General features: G+C 34.4%; 4 protein-coding genes across 4 annotated transcripts in view; 3 read left to right on the top strand and 1 right to left on the bottom strand.

Annotated features, from left to right (window-relative positions):
- LOC104733795 overlaps nucleotides 1-1,123 on the top strand; it is a 3,896-nt gene extending 2,773 nt beyond the window's left edge. The window contains exons 2-4 of the mRNA XM_010453343.1: nucleotides 498-698; nucleotides 778-1,049; nucleotides 1,118-1,123. Of these exons, the coding sequence (XP_010451645.1) occupies nucleotides 498-698; nucleotides 778-1,049; nucleotides 1,118-1,123 (479 nt within the window). The remainder of the gene's footprint in view (nucleotides 1-497; nucleotides 699-777; nucleotides 1,050-1,117) is intronic.
- On the top strand, nucleotides 2,347-5,747 carry LOC104732544. Its single transcript, XM_010452106.2, has 10 exons — nucleotides 2,347-2,860; nucleotides 3,063-3,272; nucleotides 3,549-3,629; nucleotides 3,714-3,800; nucleotides 3,891-3,986; nucleotides 4,091-4,144; nucleotides 4,239-5,065; nucleotides 5,162-5,210; nucleotides 5,304-5,343; nucleotides 5,421-5,747. Exons 1-10 carry the CDS (start codon nucleotides 2,585-2,587, stop codon nucleotides 5,579-5,581), a joined length of 1,881 nt encoding a protein of 626 aa, XP_010450408.1. The 5' UTR covers nucleotides 2,347-2,584; the 3' UTR covers nucleotides 5,582-5,747.
- Nucleotides 9,353-10,531, top strand: LOC104732542 (eukaryotic translation initiation factor 1A). The gene is made up of 2 exons (XM_010452104.2): nucleotides 9,353-9,472; nucleotides 9,855-10,531. The coding sequence occupies exon 2, from the start codon at nucleotides 9,860-9,862 to the stop codon at nucleotides 10,295-10,297; it is 438 nt and encodes a 145-aa protein (XP_010450406.1). The 5' UTR covers nucleotides 9,353-9,472; nucleotides 9,855-9,859; the 3' UTR covers nucleotides 10,298-10,531.
- Nucleotides 10,470-12,282, bottom strand: LOC104732543 (protein IQ-DOMAIN 1-like). Its single transcript, XM_010452105.2, has 6 exons — nucleotides 12,193-12,282; nucleotides 11,654-12,103; nucleotides 11,373-11,579; nucleotides 11,183-11,296; nucleotides 10,725-11,093; nucleotides 10,470-10,644 (listed from the first exon to the last, which is right to left on the bottom strand). Exons 1-6 carry the CDS (start codon nucleotides 12,259-12,261, stop codon nucleotides 10,555-10,557), a joined length of 1,299 nt encoding a protein of 432 aa, XP_010450407.1. The 5' UTR covers nucleotides 12,262-12,282; the 3' UTR covers nucleotides 10,470-10,554.

Below are 12,282 nucleotides of genomic sequence, written 5' to 3'. Positions count from 1 at the left end.
AAAAAAAAAAAAAAAAAAAAAAAAAAAAAAAAAAAAAAAAAAAAAAAAAAAAAAAAAAAAAAAAAAAAAAAAAAGCTAAACTGCGGAGGACCCTAAATCCCGGTGTATAGTTGGGTTTTAAATATCGAAACTCGTCGTTTGGCTAATGAAGACATCCAATTTTTTTTTTTTTTAATTTAGTCAACTGAAAACATATCTCACCTTTGTCAGCAAAACAGTAGAACCATTTTCAAATAATTTTTTGTTAAACGAATGGTGGGAAAAAAGACAATTAAGGGACCAGGGGGGGCCATTTGAAAGAAAAAAAAAAAAAGGCCCCGGCGTATCGGCCGGTCGGCCCTTTTAAAACCTTTGTCGGTTTTGGTCGAATGGATTAAACCGTCGTTTGTTTCCTCTCTCTCTGTCGTCTGTTCCTTTAGATTCCCTTCTCTGTACGAGGTCGGTGATTTAATACCTAACTGCGATTTTCTATAACGTCTGGATGGCGAAAACGGCAGTCTTTTGGGACATCGGGACCTGTCTGATTCCCGATGGTTATGATCCTCGTCTTGTCGGTCCGGCTATAGTATCAGCGCTGACGAGGTTAGGCGTGTCTGGTCCTATCACCATCACTGCCATTGGCAACCTAAAACCCTTCAGTACTGACGTCTTGGAATCATTATCTTCCACTGGAATCGCTCTTAGAAACGTCGACAAAGGTTAAGAATCTTGTTATTGAATTAAGAGTTTACATTCAAACATGGCTGTGTTATTGAGTTGCTGCTGCTATCTGTACAGGTTTATTTGGCCTTGTGGCCTACTTGTATTTTTGGATTCACCATAATCCGTCTCCGGCTAATTTGATGTTCGTTTCCAATTTAAAGCTCTCACCTAGTGTTGGAATTGAGACCGCCGTATCTCAGTCTCTTTGCCAGCTAGTTTTGCAAGGATACAGTATTTTTTGGGCATATCCATGTATTCCAGAACCTACAGGCATCTCCGTGGCCGCTTCTGGAAAATGGCTCTGGAAAAGCTTGCTGGAAGCCACAGATGCGGACAATACAGTGCAGGTTCTTCTTCATCAGGACGAGTTTTCCTCTCCCTGGTTTTGCTCTTTATGCTTTGTTCCTTGCCATAGCTTTGACGATTTCACCATGCACCTCAAGAGTGACAACCATATCCGCACTGTAAGCATCGTTTCCTTGGCCTCCACATGTATTGTTATAATACATTTGTCATTGTCTTGTACCACAATTTTCCGTTCTCACTTCTACTTTTGTTTGCATTTCAATTACAATGTATCAAATTTGACACCCCCACCCCTCTAAATCTCTTTCTCTGCAGGAGGAGTTGTCTATTTTGGGACCAATAGTTGAGGCTTCCGCAGAATCTCATCCGAAGAATGCTATTTCCAGTTCCGTGGTGAAGAAGCAACCAAAGGTATGTTTTAACACATCTTTAGTTGAGATTTTCCAATGTTTAGAATTATTAGTGCTTAATAAAAGAGTTTGAACAACAAACACGTACAACAACAACAACAAAAGAAAAAGAAATCTGATTTCTCAGAAACATGAAATTTGATTTGCTGACTTTTTGGTTGATGATAAAACATTGTAGAGAAGAAAGGGCAAGAACAAAGCCAGGACGTGATGATGTGAACAAGAAGAATCAAGAAGAGTACATATGCGCTTATTTCCTTAGATTTTTTTAAGTTCGCTACGTGTTTTTATGATGAACATATTCTTAAATTCATCCAATATACCGTATATCTATTTTTCTATTTATTCCTTTCTTTTCACCAAATATAACTTGTTTTATAAAATGACATCCGAAGAATTCTTATCTTAGACCAACTGAGATAAACTGATTTTTTTTTAGAACCTCAGATATACATGTTTATATAACAATTAATAGAAAATCCACAAATTAAAAAATTAGGGCTAATTCACATACATGTATGTAATTGGGTTGCTTTCTTATCTTGTTTTTTATATGGTTCACTTATCGTATTTACTTGATCAGTTTCTGAAATCGTTTCTCCGGAAATCTCTTCTGATACTTGGACCATTATTTGCCATTGTCACAAGAACACTGTTTTGTTATGCTAATATTGCATTGGCGTGTCTTCATGGATTTATCCAAGAGGTAAAGAAGTTTTAAAGTCTCAACAAAAAGATTGATCTCCCCCTTTGGAAACGAAAGAATTGTTCAAAATGTCGATATTTCTTTCTACAGTTGTTGACAACTCTTTTATTTGGACCCCAGTTTTCCCAAAATTTATCATCACCACAATTGTATCCAATTTACGTCAAGTCAACGCATGTGCCATACGTACGTATCATCAACTCTCGCTCTCTCTCTCTCGCTCTCTCTCTCTCTCTCTCTCTCTCTCTCTCTCATCCATTTTTCTTCATCAAGAAGATAAATAAAATTTTGTTCTTTACATACCTAATTCTCTAATCTTTTGTGGTTCTGTCCCAATTCGCGTTGTTCAACACAAATCAAACCACCGTGCTCGCTCGCTCAATCATCGTAATTTCATATCTGTAGAATTTTTGCAGATTGTATTTGATTTGATTATCTGATTGGATCTAATTCAGAATCCATGGCGGTTGGCGATAGTAATAGCTTAGAGTTGTCTCATCGTATGGGAAAAACAATAAAAGTTTCTCTTCTATGGAAAGGAAACAATTACTCTGTTGAGATCGATTCTGGAGCTTCCCTCAAAGATTTAGGTTACGAATTGAGAAAGCTAACAGGCGTTACTGCCGAGACGCTTCGTTTGATTGTTCCGAGGTTGAATGGAAAAGGATCAATTTTGATGTTACCCTTCTCTGATGACCACTCCAGCTTTAGCTTGCAGGAATCAAACATTGTTGAGGTTAGTCTTTTTCTTAATGTTATTTGTCTGATTAGTTGGAGATGTCTGATTAGTCGAATTGTTACATTCATATGCAGCGAGCAGTCAATCTTGTTCATTGTTTTGGTAGATTTTGCTTAAGGTTGTCGACATTTGTTTGGTTTCTTGGATTTCTCTGTATAAATGCTTCTTCTTGCTACTTTGTTGTTTTCATTTTTTTTAGGAGAAGACTATAAGAATGATGGGCGTATCTGAAGAAGAGGTCCAAGGCATTCGAAAAGAGGCAATGCCTGACATGAGGATACTTGGCTTTGAGGAAGAAGAGACAAGGCTTAGGCAAAAGAAGTCGTACGTTTCGAGCGCTTCAATCAAGCTCCCACAAGGGACTTACATCTTTTGTGATTTCCGCACTCTTCAGCTCCCGGGCATAGAGGTATAAGTAATTCTCTTTATTGCCATGTCGTTTTATACTAGTCAAAATGTCAACTTAGCCATCTTTGTCCCTCCTTTAATTTAGCTGAAGGTAGATTGAGGTCATGGTAGACTTTTGTCTGTTCCCTGTTACTATTTTGTCTTTTACTATGTTGTAACCTTACTAGCAGTAATGCCGTATGAAATCAGTGAACTTACTTCCTGATAATTTAGCTGTTAAGTAATTTCGAATTCGACCTCGATATATAGTGACCCGAGATGTTTGTTCCTGCTGCAGTTAAACCCTCCCGCTTCTGCTGCTTTAAAGAGAATGCACATGCTTGCAGCAGACCCTGGTATTATCGCTATTATGAACAAGGTTATATCTAAATTATGAGAAACTTATCATTGCAACCGTCAGCATAACGATAATGTACCAATCAAGTCTGTTTTATATTTGTAGCATCGTTGGAGAGTAGGGATTATGACTGAACTTGCACCAGTTGGTTATGTTGGTGTTAGTCCGCGATGCCTTCTGGGATTTAACAAGGTAGGTCATGTTTTGTTTATTTAGATAAAATCACTTCTTGTCTCTTCTGATTTTGATTTTTACAAATATTTTTTGCATTGGCTGGTGTAGAATCAAGGAGAGGAGATTTCTCTACGCCTCCGGACTGATGATCTCAAGGGATTTAGAAAGTATCAGAGCATAAAAAAGACTCTATTGCATGAGCTTGTAAGTTCATTTCTCTGCAACTTGAATTCTTATCACCAAACAGTACAAACAATTCTGCACTAGTTTCAATTTCAGAGCTAATAATCTTTGAATCAAATTTTCAGGCTCACATGGTATACACGGAGCATGATGAAAACTTTTATGCTCTTGATAGACAGGTAATATATATACAGCAGTGAGTGATGGTATATGTTTCTGTTATCTCAATATTAGTTTTGGTGGAGATTTTACGAATGAGTGTTTGGGTGACAGTTGAACAAAGAAGCTGAAAGCTTAGATTGGACCAAATCAAGAGGTCACACTTTGAATGGAACAAAATTTATCAATGAGGATGATGAGGAAGACTTCTTCTTCGACGAAAATGAAATTTTTTCGCAGAGGCTTGGTGGAAACCAGTCCGATTATCTCGGAAATGCTCGTGAGTCGTCTGTTGCAGCTGCTTATCGCCGTCTCTCCCAAACAAGTGATTCGAAACGCAGCGAAGAACCTGATCCTGATGACTTGGTTGGTGTTCGTGATGAGAATAAACAGCCAGTTCTCCCTAAAGCTCAGTGTGATTCTATGAGTAAGTTTGAGCCTGATCCTGATGATACCACTGAAGCTGATGCAACCAAAACTGAACCAGGTCACTCATGGATCCCATCAAATCCAAGGGATGCATCTGCACCTGAACATTACTCGGGATCAAATGAAATGGGAAGTGATATTGCCCATACTACTGAAGATGATGATGAACCTGATCCGGATGACTTAGAAACACGAGCAAGTATATGGGAAGTTGAAAATATGAAAATATCAAATGACACTGTAATGTTGGGTGGGAGTGGAGATGAAGAGATCCAGGCTCCACCTGATCCAAATATTGCAGAGACGTATCCAGACTATAACCCGGTGGTCACAGAGAAGGAAACAATCATGGAGGTTGATGAGCCTGATCCAGATGATCAAGAGATTCAGAGGATCCAAGACTCTGTTACCATTATCTCTAACCGTCTCAAGAAAGCTATAAGTTCCTTGGTAACTGAAGTTAGCCCCGGTCAAGCAATCAGTGTGCTGCAAATGCTTCTCAAAATAGTGAGGTACCTTTTTCAGCTTTAGAAAACTAACAACCGTATCTGCAGATGTAAGTCTATTGTTATGTGACTGAAGATTCAACTTTTGTTCTTGTGGTCCAGGAACATCATTGAACAACCAAATGAAATGAAATTCAAAAGGCTGCGTAAGGTGAGGACTCCTTAGGCCGCTGATATAGTATTAGTTCCTTTGAGTTATTTTACCGTCTGTCTGATGTGTTCAACTACATGAATGCCATTTCAGGGAAATCCTGCAATTAAGCGCAACATTCTCAACTTTGCAGGTACCTTTTCCTTCTTCTCATAACAGATTTTGTGTGATGTATCTGTGTTAAACAGTCATGGTTGGGATGTTTTGCAGCTGCGGTTGAGATCCTTTCCATTGTTGGCTTTGTCGAAGAGATGGTATCTGAAGGCACAGGAGCACAAGAACCATATCTGGTACTGAAACGAAATGACCCAGGGCTCTTGTGGATTGCTAAGTCAATGATTGAAGAATCACACTCCACAAGTTCCAGCTAATAATACGACATTTTCTCTGTAAACTGTACCATAGAAGTATGATTTGAGACTGAGTATATATATATATAAAGATTGTTGTACTGTTACACTGTATGTAGAAACATTTCTTCTAGATAGGTGTGTGAAACTGTTGATTGTAAAGCAAAACATGATATGAATAAACTAATAGAGAGATGGCACAAGAAGAGATATGAAAGTATGAAACAAATGCATTTCCGACTTGGGACTGGAAACTTTCATAGTGTTTATTAATGTATCGAGGCTGTTTCTCTTTTTTTGGGGTTAAAACTTTAAAATTAAAATCGTCGACTAGATCAGAAATACAACCTTTCTTTTGAAATGCTTAGTTATTATTTTATTTATTGAATTACTTTTTTTTGTTCAAAAAAGAAACAGTTGCAAAATTTTCATTACAACACATGCCAAAAAAAATATATTTTATTTTAATTTTCAAATATTATGAACTATGTATTGATTTCTATATTTTCAAAATATGATGAAACAAAGATGAGCGTATTTTTAAAAAAATACTAATTATTAATCATCTATTCACTCTTTCATCTTTGCTTGATCATATTATTGTGAAAAAATGAATTTTCACAGTATATTTAGTCCAAAATATGGATTATTTGACATATGTTACAATTCAATATTTTCTCAATTAGCTTGTTTGAGCTAATCTTTTGTTGAAATATATATATATATATATATATATATATATATATATAGGTAGAGCTGACTGTTCTATGACTGCAATCTTTTGCATATGAAACTTGAAACATGCAACCATACATACTAGTCCATTGATTGGCATATTAATTTGTTGGGAATAATGAAATTATTACAATGAAATCACTGTTAAGACCATGATAGTGTATTGGTTTAAAGTGATATTAATTTTTATTTATAAATTAATAAATTTATAGTATAATTCTACTTTAATAGTTAAAACTTTAGAAAAATATAAATTTGATCTAAATAAAATTAATGTTTTGGATATTACATAACCTTTTTATTATTTGATTTGAAAAGTTAATATTTAAAAGAAAAAATAATAATGTTAAATAACAAATATTATTGATGATGTCACCTCTACATATGATATACATAAATTCTATTTTATGATTTGTGATCCTAATTGTTGTATTTGAGCCTCTTATTAGATTACCAAAATGAAAATAATACATATTTATCAATTGAAACTTATAAAAAAATAATGTGGCTATTTTTATGAAAAAAAAATGAAGAGGATTCTATAATAAGATCTTTCAAATAACACAACATAACAATTTTGTGTAAGAAAATTAGTGATGAGTTCTAACAAAAAAATATTTTAAAAAATACTAAAACCCTATATATTATATATATACTAGATGAGGACCCGCCCGATGTGCGGGTTTAAAGTTTTATAAATTAAATTAAATTTAACAAAAATATATTAAAACTTGTTTAACGTTATTTATAAATTTTATTTTTGTTATAATACACTGATTTATATCCATTTACAAATCTTTTATTTATGTTACAATTAAAAATGTATGTTTTACACCTAAATATACTCTATGTTACAAATATATTCTTATCACCACCTATAAAATATCTATATGAACACATTAAGCCAACTATTTTACTTTCACTTCTGCATAGTTTTTTAATTACTAAAATTGTTGGCTCAAAAAATATTTTGAATAAAAAATATATTACATGATATATTAATCAATGATGTATCATCACAATAATGTATGACCACCATGGAGAAAATCCTGGCTCCGTCCTTATCCATTATGGAGAGAACCTTGCGTCCAATCTCCTCCACCATAGAGAGAACGTTGGCTCCGCTTTCCTCCTTTGGGGAGATAAGCTTGCGTCCAATCTCCTCCACCTTTCTTCCATGGGGAGATAACCTTGTGTCCAACCTTCTCCACCATAGAGAGAACTTTGGTTCTGCCCACCTCCTATGTGGAGAGAACACGTTTACGTCTTTTTGCTATCTCAAAATGGCTTGCTCCGACAACCAATGAAAGTAAAAACCTTTTTCTAACATCGAAAAATATTTTGATAGTAACTAATATTAAATTTCGCAATGTATTCGTGGAAGTGTCTTTGACACACCATGATATAGCCTCTGTCACAACGCCTCAACCGCCATTGTGCTTAGTGAGCCCATGTCTACTCTCAGTCCATGGGCTCACCTTCCTACGTGGGCCCTACATCTATTTCCGTCCGGTGGAGCCATCCATATTTGATGGCCGGTTTGTTACGTTTGGAAGGCTTTTAAAACTTGTTTATCGACCCTACAAATCAACAAATGATATTTTCCTGTGCTATAAATTATTGGTTTCCTATCATATCTATCTAACTATGTTTGTTGTAAGCTTGTGTTTGATTAGCTTATTTTATCTATCTATTAGGTTGATGAGCTTCTACTCGTTATCTCCCTTTGGGATTGAATGAATAATGGTAACAATTATGTTTTCAAAAAAAGAAGAATTTATGACCAACCAATCAAGGTTGAGAAATTAGAAGAAAATTAATTTGACATAATTAAAGAAACAATAAAAGCACGGTAATATATGAATCTCAAATAATTCAAAGATGAAAATATAAATTAAATAAAAAAATCTAAAAATACTACAATAAATATTAAAATACAGTATTAGGAAAAGAAGACGCATATATTAATCTTTTTTTTGGGTCAACATATTAATCTTACCTATTCCCAACATATTAATTTTAAAATGTAGGAAAAAATTTTGGTTTAAAAAATAAGAAAAATTTCCTTCCCATTAAAAAATATTTACGAATTAAACAAAGTTGAAAGCATTTTTTTGAATAAATTATTTAAATATGAGATGATATATGTTTATATAGCAGTAAGTATTTATAAAATTTAGAATTAATAATTAACTGTATATTTTTCTTAATCCTTTTTTCTATTTTTTTGTTGAATTAATAACTTAAAATAAATATAAGGAAACAATATTATAATTTTGAATTTTATGATATATATATATATATATAATCTCCTTATAATTATTTAAAAATCTTTGTATTTTTAATAAATTCTGTAATTTTTGATAATTATCTTTTACATTATTAATAGTTTTTAAAACAAAATTTTTTATTTTTGTTGTAATCAAATTCCTCTTATTAAATATTAACTTTTACACATGTCAAAATCTGAGATTGATAAGTTGACACATGTCAAAATCTTGTTGATGACTAACTTTCAAAACTCAATTTTATATAATAAGTAAACAATATTATAATTTTGAGTTTTATGGTATATATATAATTTATCTTATAATTATATTTTAAATAAAATTAGGTTTTATTTTATCTATTTACTGTTATATAAAACCTTTTTATGTTAAATTTTGAATTTTTACATTTTTATTTTTTAAAATTTTAATAATGAATTGACATGTATTAATATCTGAATGATATAATTGACACGTGTCATGATCTTGTTAATTAGTAATTTTGTCATGAAAATTTATATAATAAAATAATATAAATTTACATAATTATTATTTTGTGTTGCTAAGGAGTAGTGAGAGACTATCAATTCAAAAAATATAATTTTATTAAATGTTGTTTATTTTTATATTAGGCCGACTTGAAATATAAAATTACTTGCACGTTTTATAATGGAAAAACGTATGTGTTAAGAAAAGGGAATGGCATGACTTGGTAATAAACCATCAAACTCGAGGGGTATTTTACAAATAGCAACACAATTAAATAAAAAGACGTATCTGCGTTAATGAGAGAAACTAGAAGCAACACCACAAGCGCACGCAGCTACGAAACGTTCCTCAAAAAAAAAAAAAAAAAAAAANAAAAAAAAAAAAGGTATCGTCTTTGTAACTTTGATCAATCCATACTAAGGTAAGCTCGCGTTTCCCCCTTTGATTCTTCTCTTACGCCGGCCTGATTTTGCTATTCCAACTCCGAAATTAGGGTTTCTAGTGGTTCAATTACGATTTCGTGTATTCGTTAATCGTTTACTGAAATTGTTTTGATCGGAAAATTTCTTGTTCTGATTTTGATTTTGATTCTCGCCGGTCGCTTTTTTTTTTTTTTTTTTTTTNGTCTGGATTGAAACGAATCTGTTCTTTAAACTTTTTTTTAACATTCACGCCGATTACTATATAACAGATTCTGATTCTGTATCCCTTTGATATGTTAGAATTAATTGGTATAGAGATTAATGGAATCAGACCATCATCATGTAAAAAAAATTGAATCCAAAAAGTTGTGTTGTTTGCAGAGAGAATGCCGAAGAACAAGGGAAAGGGAGGAAAGAACAGGAAGAGAGGAAAGAACGAAGCTGATGACGAGAAGAGAGAGCTTATCTTCAAGGAAGATGGACAAGAGTACGCGCAAGTCCTACGTATGCTTGGTAATGGGAGATGTGAAGCTATGTGTATCGATGGTACCAAACGTCTTTGCCATATCCGTGGTAAGATGCATAAGAAGGTTTGGATTGCTGCTGGTGACATTGTACTTGTTGGTCTGAGGGATTACCAAGATGACAAAGCCGATGTTATCCTCAAGTACATGTCTGATGAGGCTAGGCTTCTCAAGGCTTATGGTGAGCTTCCGGATAATACCCGCCTCAACGAAGGAATTGTTGGTGATCTTGATGATGATGATGATAATCTCGTCGATGACTATGTTGAGTTTGAGGACGAGGATATCGATAGGATCTAAGTTTCCTTTGGTTTCCGTATGGTTCCATCATATTTGAGACACACAATCTTCTTTGAAAACTGAAGATTTGGTGTTTACATTACCTCTTTAATTACTACCATTGTTGTTATGTATTTCTGGGGTTTCCAGTTTCTTATCCCTTACTACTACTGCCTTGGTTGATTCCCCCAAATAATTTTCAGAAACTTATTATCAGATTTTTCGATTTATTCTAAGGAAAGAACTATTGTGAAACATGTTATCTAAAATGCAAAGCTTTACAGGTAATGATTATCTTCGTTAGCTTCCGTCTTGGCCTTCTTAGCCTTCTTTCTCTGTTGTTGCATATCACTTTTGGTTGCCTGAAGCTGCCCAAAGAAGAATGAAACACTTAATATGGCAGGTGAGATGAAACTTTTATGCATTGTGTGTTTTTTTTTGTCTTTACCTTGTTATGCCTTCTCTGGCTTTTGTAGCTTGGAACAGATTTGCGCTTACAAATGCTCGCTTTAAGACTGCTTTTTCTGGTCTGCAAATCTTTAGTTTCCTCTTCTCGTGTCTCTGATATGCTTTCAAATTGGAGAGGTATATCGTTGGAAGCACAGCTCTCCAACTCGCCAGCTATACCAAAAGATCTATTCTTTATTACCAATCTTTGTGTTTTTGTTGCAACATCTGTCTGAATGTTGGTTCTGGGTTCCATTGGAATGCTGTCTGGTACGCGGGTTGCCATCCAACGTTCTAGCCAACTCCAACCAATGTTGGAATCATCTTCATCACTACGATCCATTTGCTTCTTCTTTGAGCAAATCCTTAGCTTTAAACAAATGTTTCACAGTTTAGAATATATTTATTTAGATCTTTTAGGATTCAATTCACAGATCAAGTGTTTTCAAATTGTTAAACCTGCTGTGAAAATGCATACGCAAGTGCTCTTTCCCGTTTTGTCATTGCTTCCATCCTGCTTTGAATCCTTGATTTCGATATGGTGCTGCTCACTGTACTATCATCCCAATCTTCCTGTTATGTGAAGCATGTTATGTTATTGTTCACTATCACTTTGATTTACCCTCTATTGGACCAGATTATTACGTACCTTTATCCTCAGAACTTGAGCTTTGTTATTGTGTAGTGTTGATCGATTTGCAGATACTCGTTTACTTGTGAATAATGGTGCTTTCACAGAATTACCTGTCTGAGCTTCTAGTGATGTCCCCATGGAAACCTTGCTTTGAGATTCCTCTCCTGTGAAGCTCTCCTCCTTAGTACATGTAACTTCTTCTTCTTTGCTCTGACGTATTGCCTGAAAAACACAACATATTGAGTGGACATAACGGAAGAAGACAAAAAAAACAAGAATGAAGGGGGAAAAATAACCATGTAGCTCCTGAATGCTGATTGAATTATAACTGCAGCGTCTTCTTCGAGGAACAATTTGGAGATTGGAGTAGTCTGATGCTTCTTAGGTATGTGCGTCTCTGTTGCTTCGCTTTGGTTATCAACATCTTCTTCTTCTTTAACATATTGACTCAGTACTTTCGACTTCTCCTCCTGTAAAGGCTGAGTCACTGTTGCCTCAGAGCTCTTAACTGAGACAGAGTCATCATCCTCCAAACGTTTCACAGAAGCTGAATCTTCGATTGCGATAACCGAACCAAAAGGCATACCAAACTCTGAACTCTGTTGCTGAGACATTGTGATAAGAGCGTCAGAGTCCTTTACCGATCCTGAATCATCCACAGCAAGAACAGAGTTGAATTCATCTCCGCAAAGGTAGGATCTAACCGAGCTCCATCGTTTCTTTTCTCCTAGATGATTGCTTCGTCCCTGAAAACGTAACAAAACATTGAACAAAGTAGTTAGTAATAATATAAACACAAAACAAGACTGATGGGTTTTTTTTTTGAATGACTTACATTGTTGTTGTAGTCATGGGCTCCAAATGATTTGTTTCTGAAAAAAATGCTTCTCACTAGTCCTCCCATTGTTTCTCTCAATGTTTCAGA

Source organism: Camelina sativa, chromosome 12 (genome assembly GCF_000633955.1).
Source record: "Camelina sativa cultivar DH55 chromosome 12, Cs, whole genome shotgun sequence".
NCBI lineage: Eukaryota > Viridiplantae > Streptophyta > Magnoliopsida > Brassicales > Brassicaceae > Camelina > Camelina sativa.
This window is presented reverse-complemented; position numbering and strand designations above follow the sequence as displayed.

What these genes read in the sequence shown, in the direction of transcription:
- LOC104732544 (XM_010452106.2), top strand. Translation starts at nt 2,585, where the DNA reads ATGGCGGTTGGCGATAGTAATAGCTTAGAGTTGTCTCATCGTATGGGA. An exon ending in TTCAGCTCCCGGGCATAGAG is followed by an intron (nt 3,273 to 3,548) that starts GTATAAGTAATT and finishes TTCCTGCTGCAG; the next exon opens with TTAAACCCTCCCGCTTCTGC. An exon ending in GCCTTCTGGGATTTAACAAG is followed by an intron (nt 3,801 to 3,890) that starts GTAGGTCATGTT and finishes TGGCTGGTGTAG; the next exon opens with AATCAAGGAGAGGAGATTTC.
- LOC104732542 (XM_010452104.2), top strand. Translation starts at nt 9,860, where the DNA reads ATGCCGAAGAACAAGGGAAAGGGAGGAAAGAACAGGAAGAGAGGAAAG.
- LOC104732543 (XM_010452105.2), bottom strand. Translation starts at nt 12,261, where the DNA reads ATGGGAGGACTAGTGAGAAGCATTTTTTTCAGAAACAAATCATTTGGA. An exon ending in CTCAAGTTCTGAGGATAAAG is followed by an intron (nt 11,297 to 11,372) that starts GTACGTAATAAT and finishes TTCACATAACAG; the next exon opens with GAAGATTGGGATGATAGTAC. An exon ending in GCCAGAGAAGGCATAACAAG is followed by an intron (nt 10,645 to 10,724) that starts GTAAAGACAAAA and finishes TTCTTTGGGCAG; the next exon opens with CTTCAGGCAACCAAAAGTGA.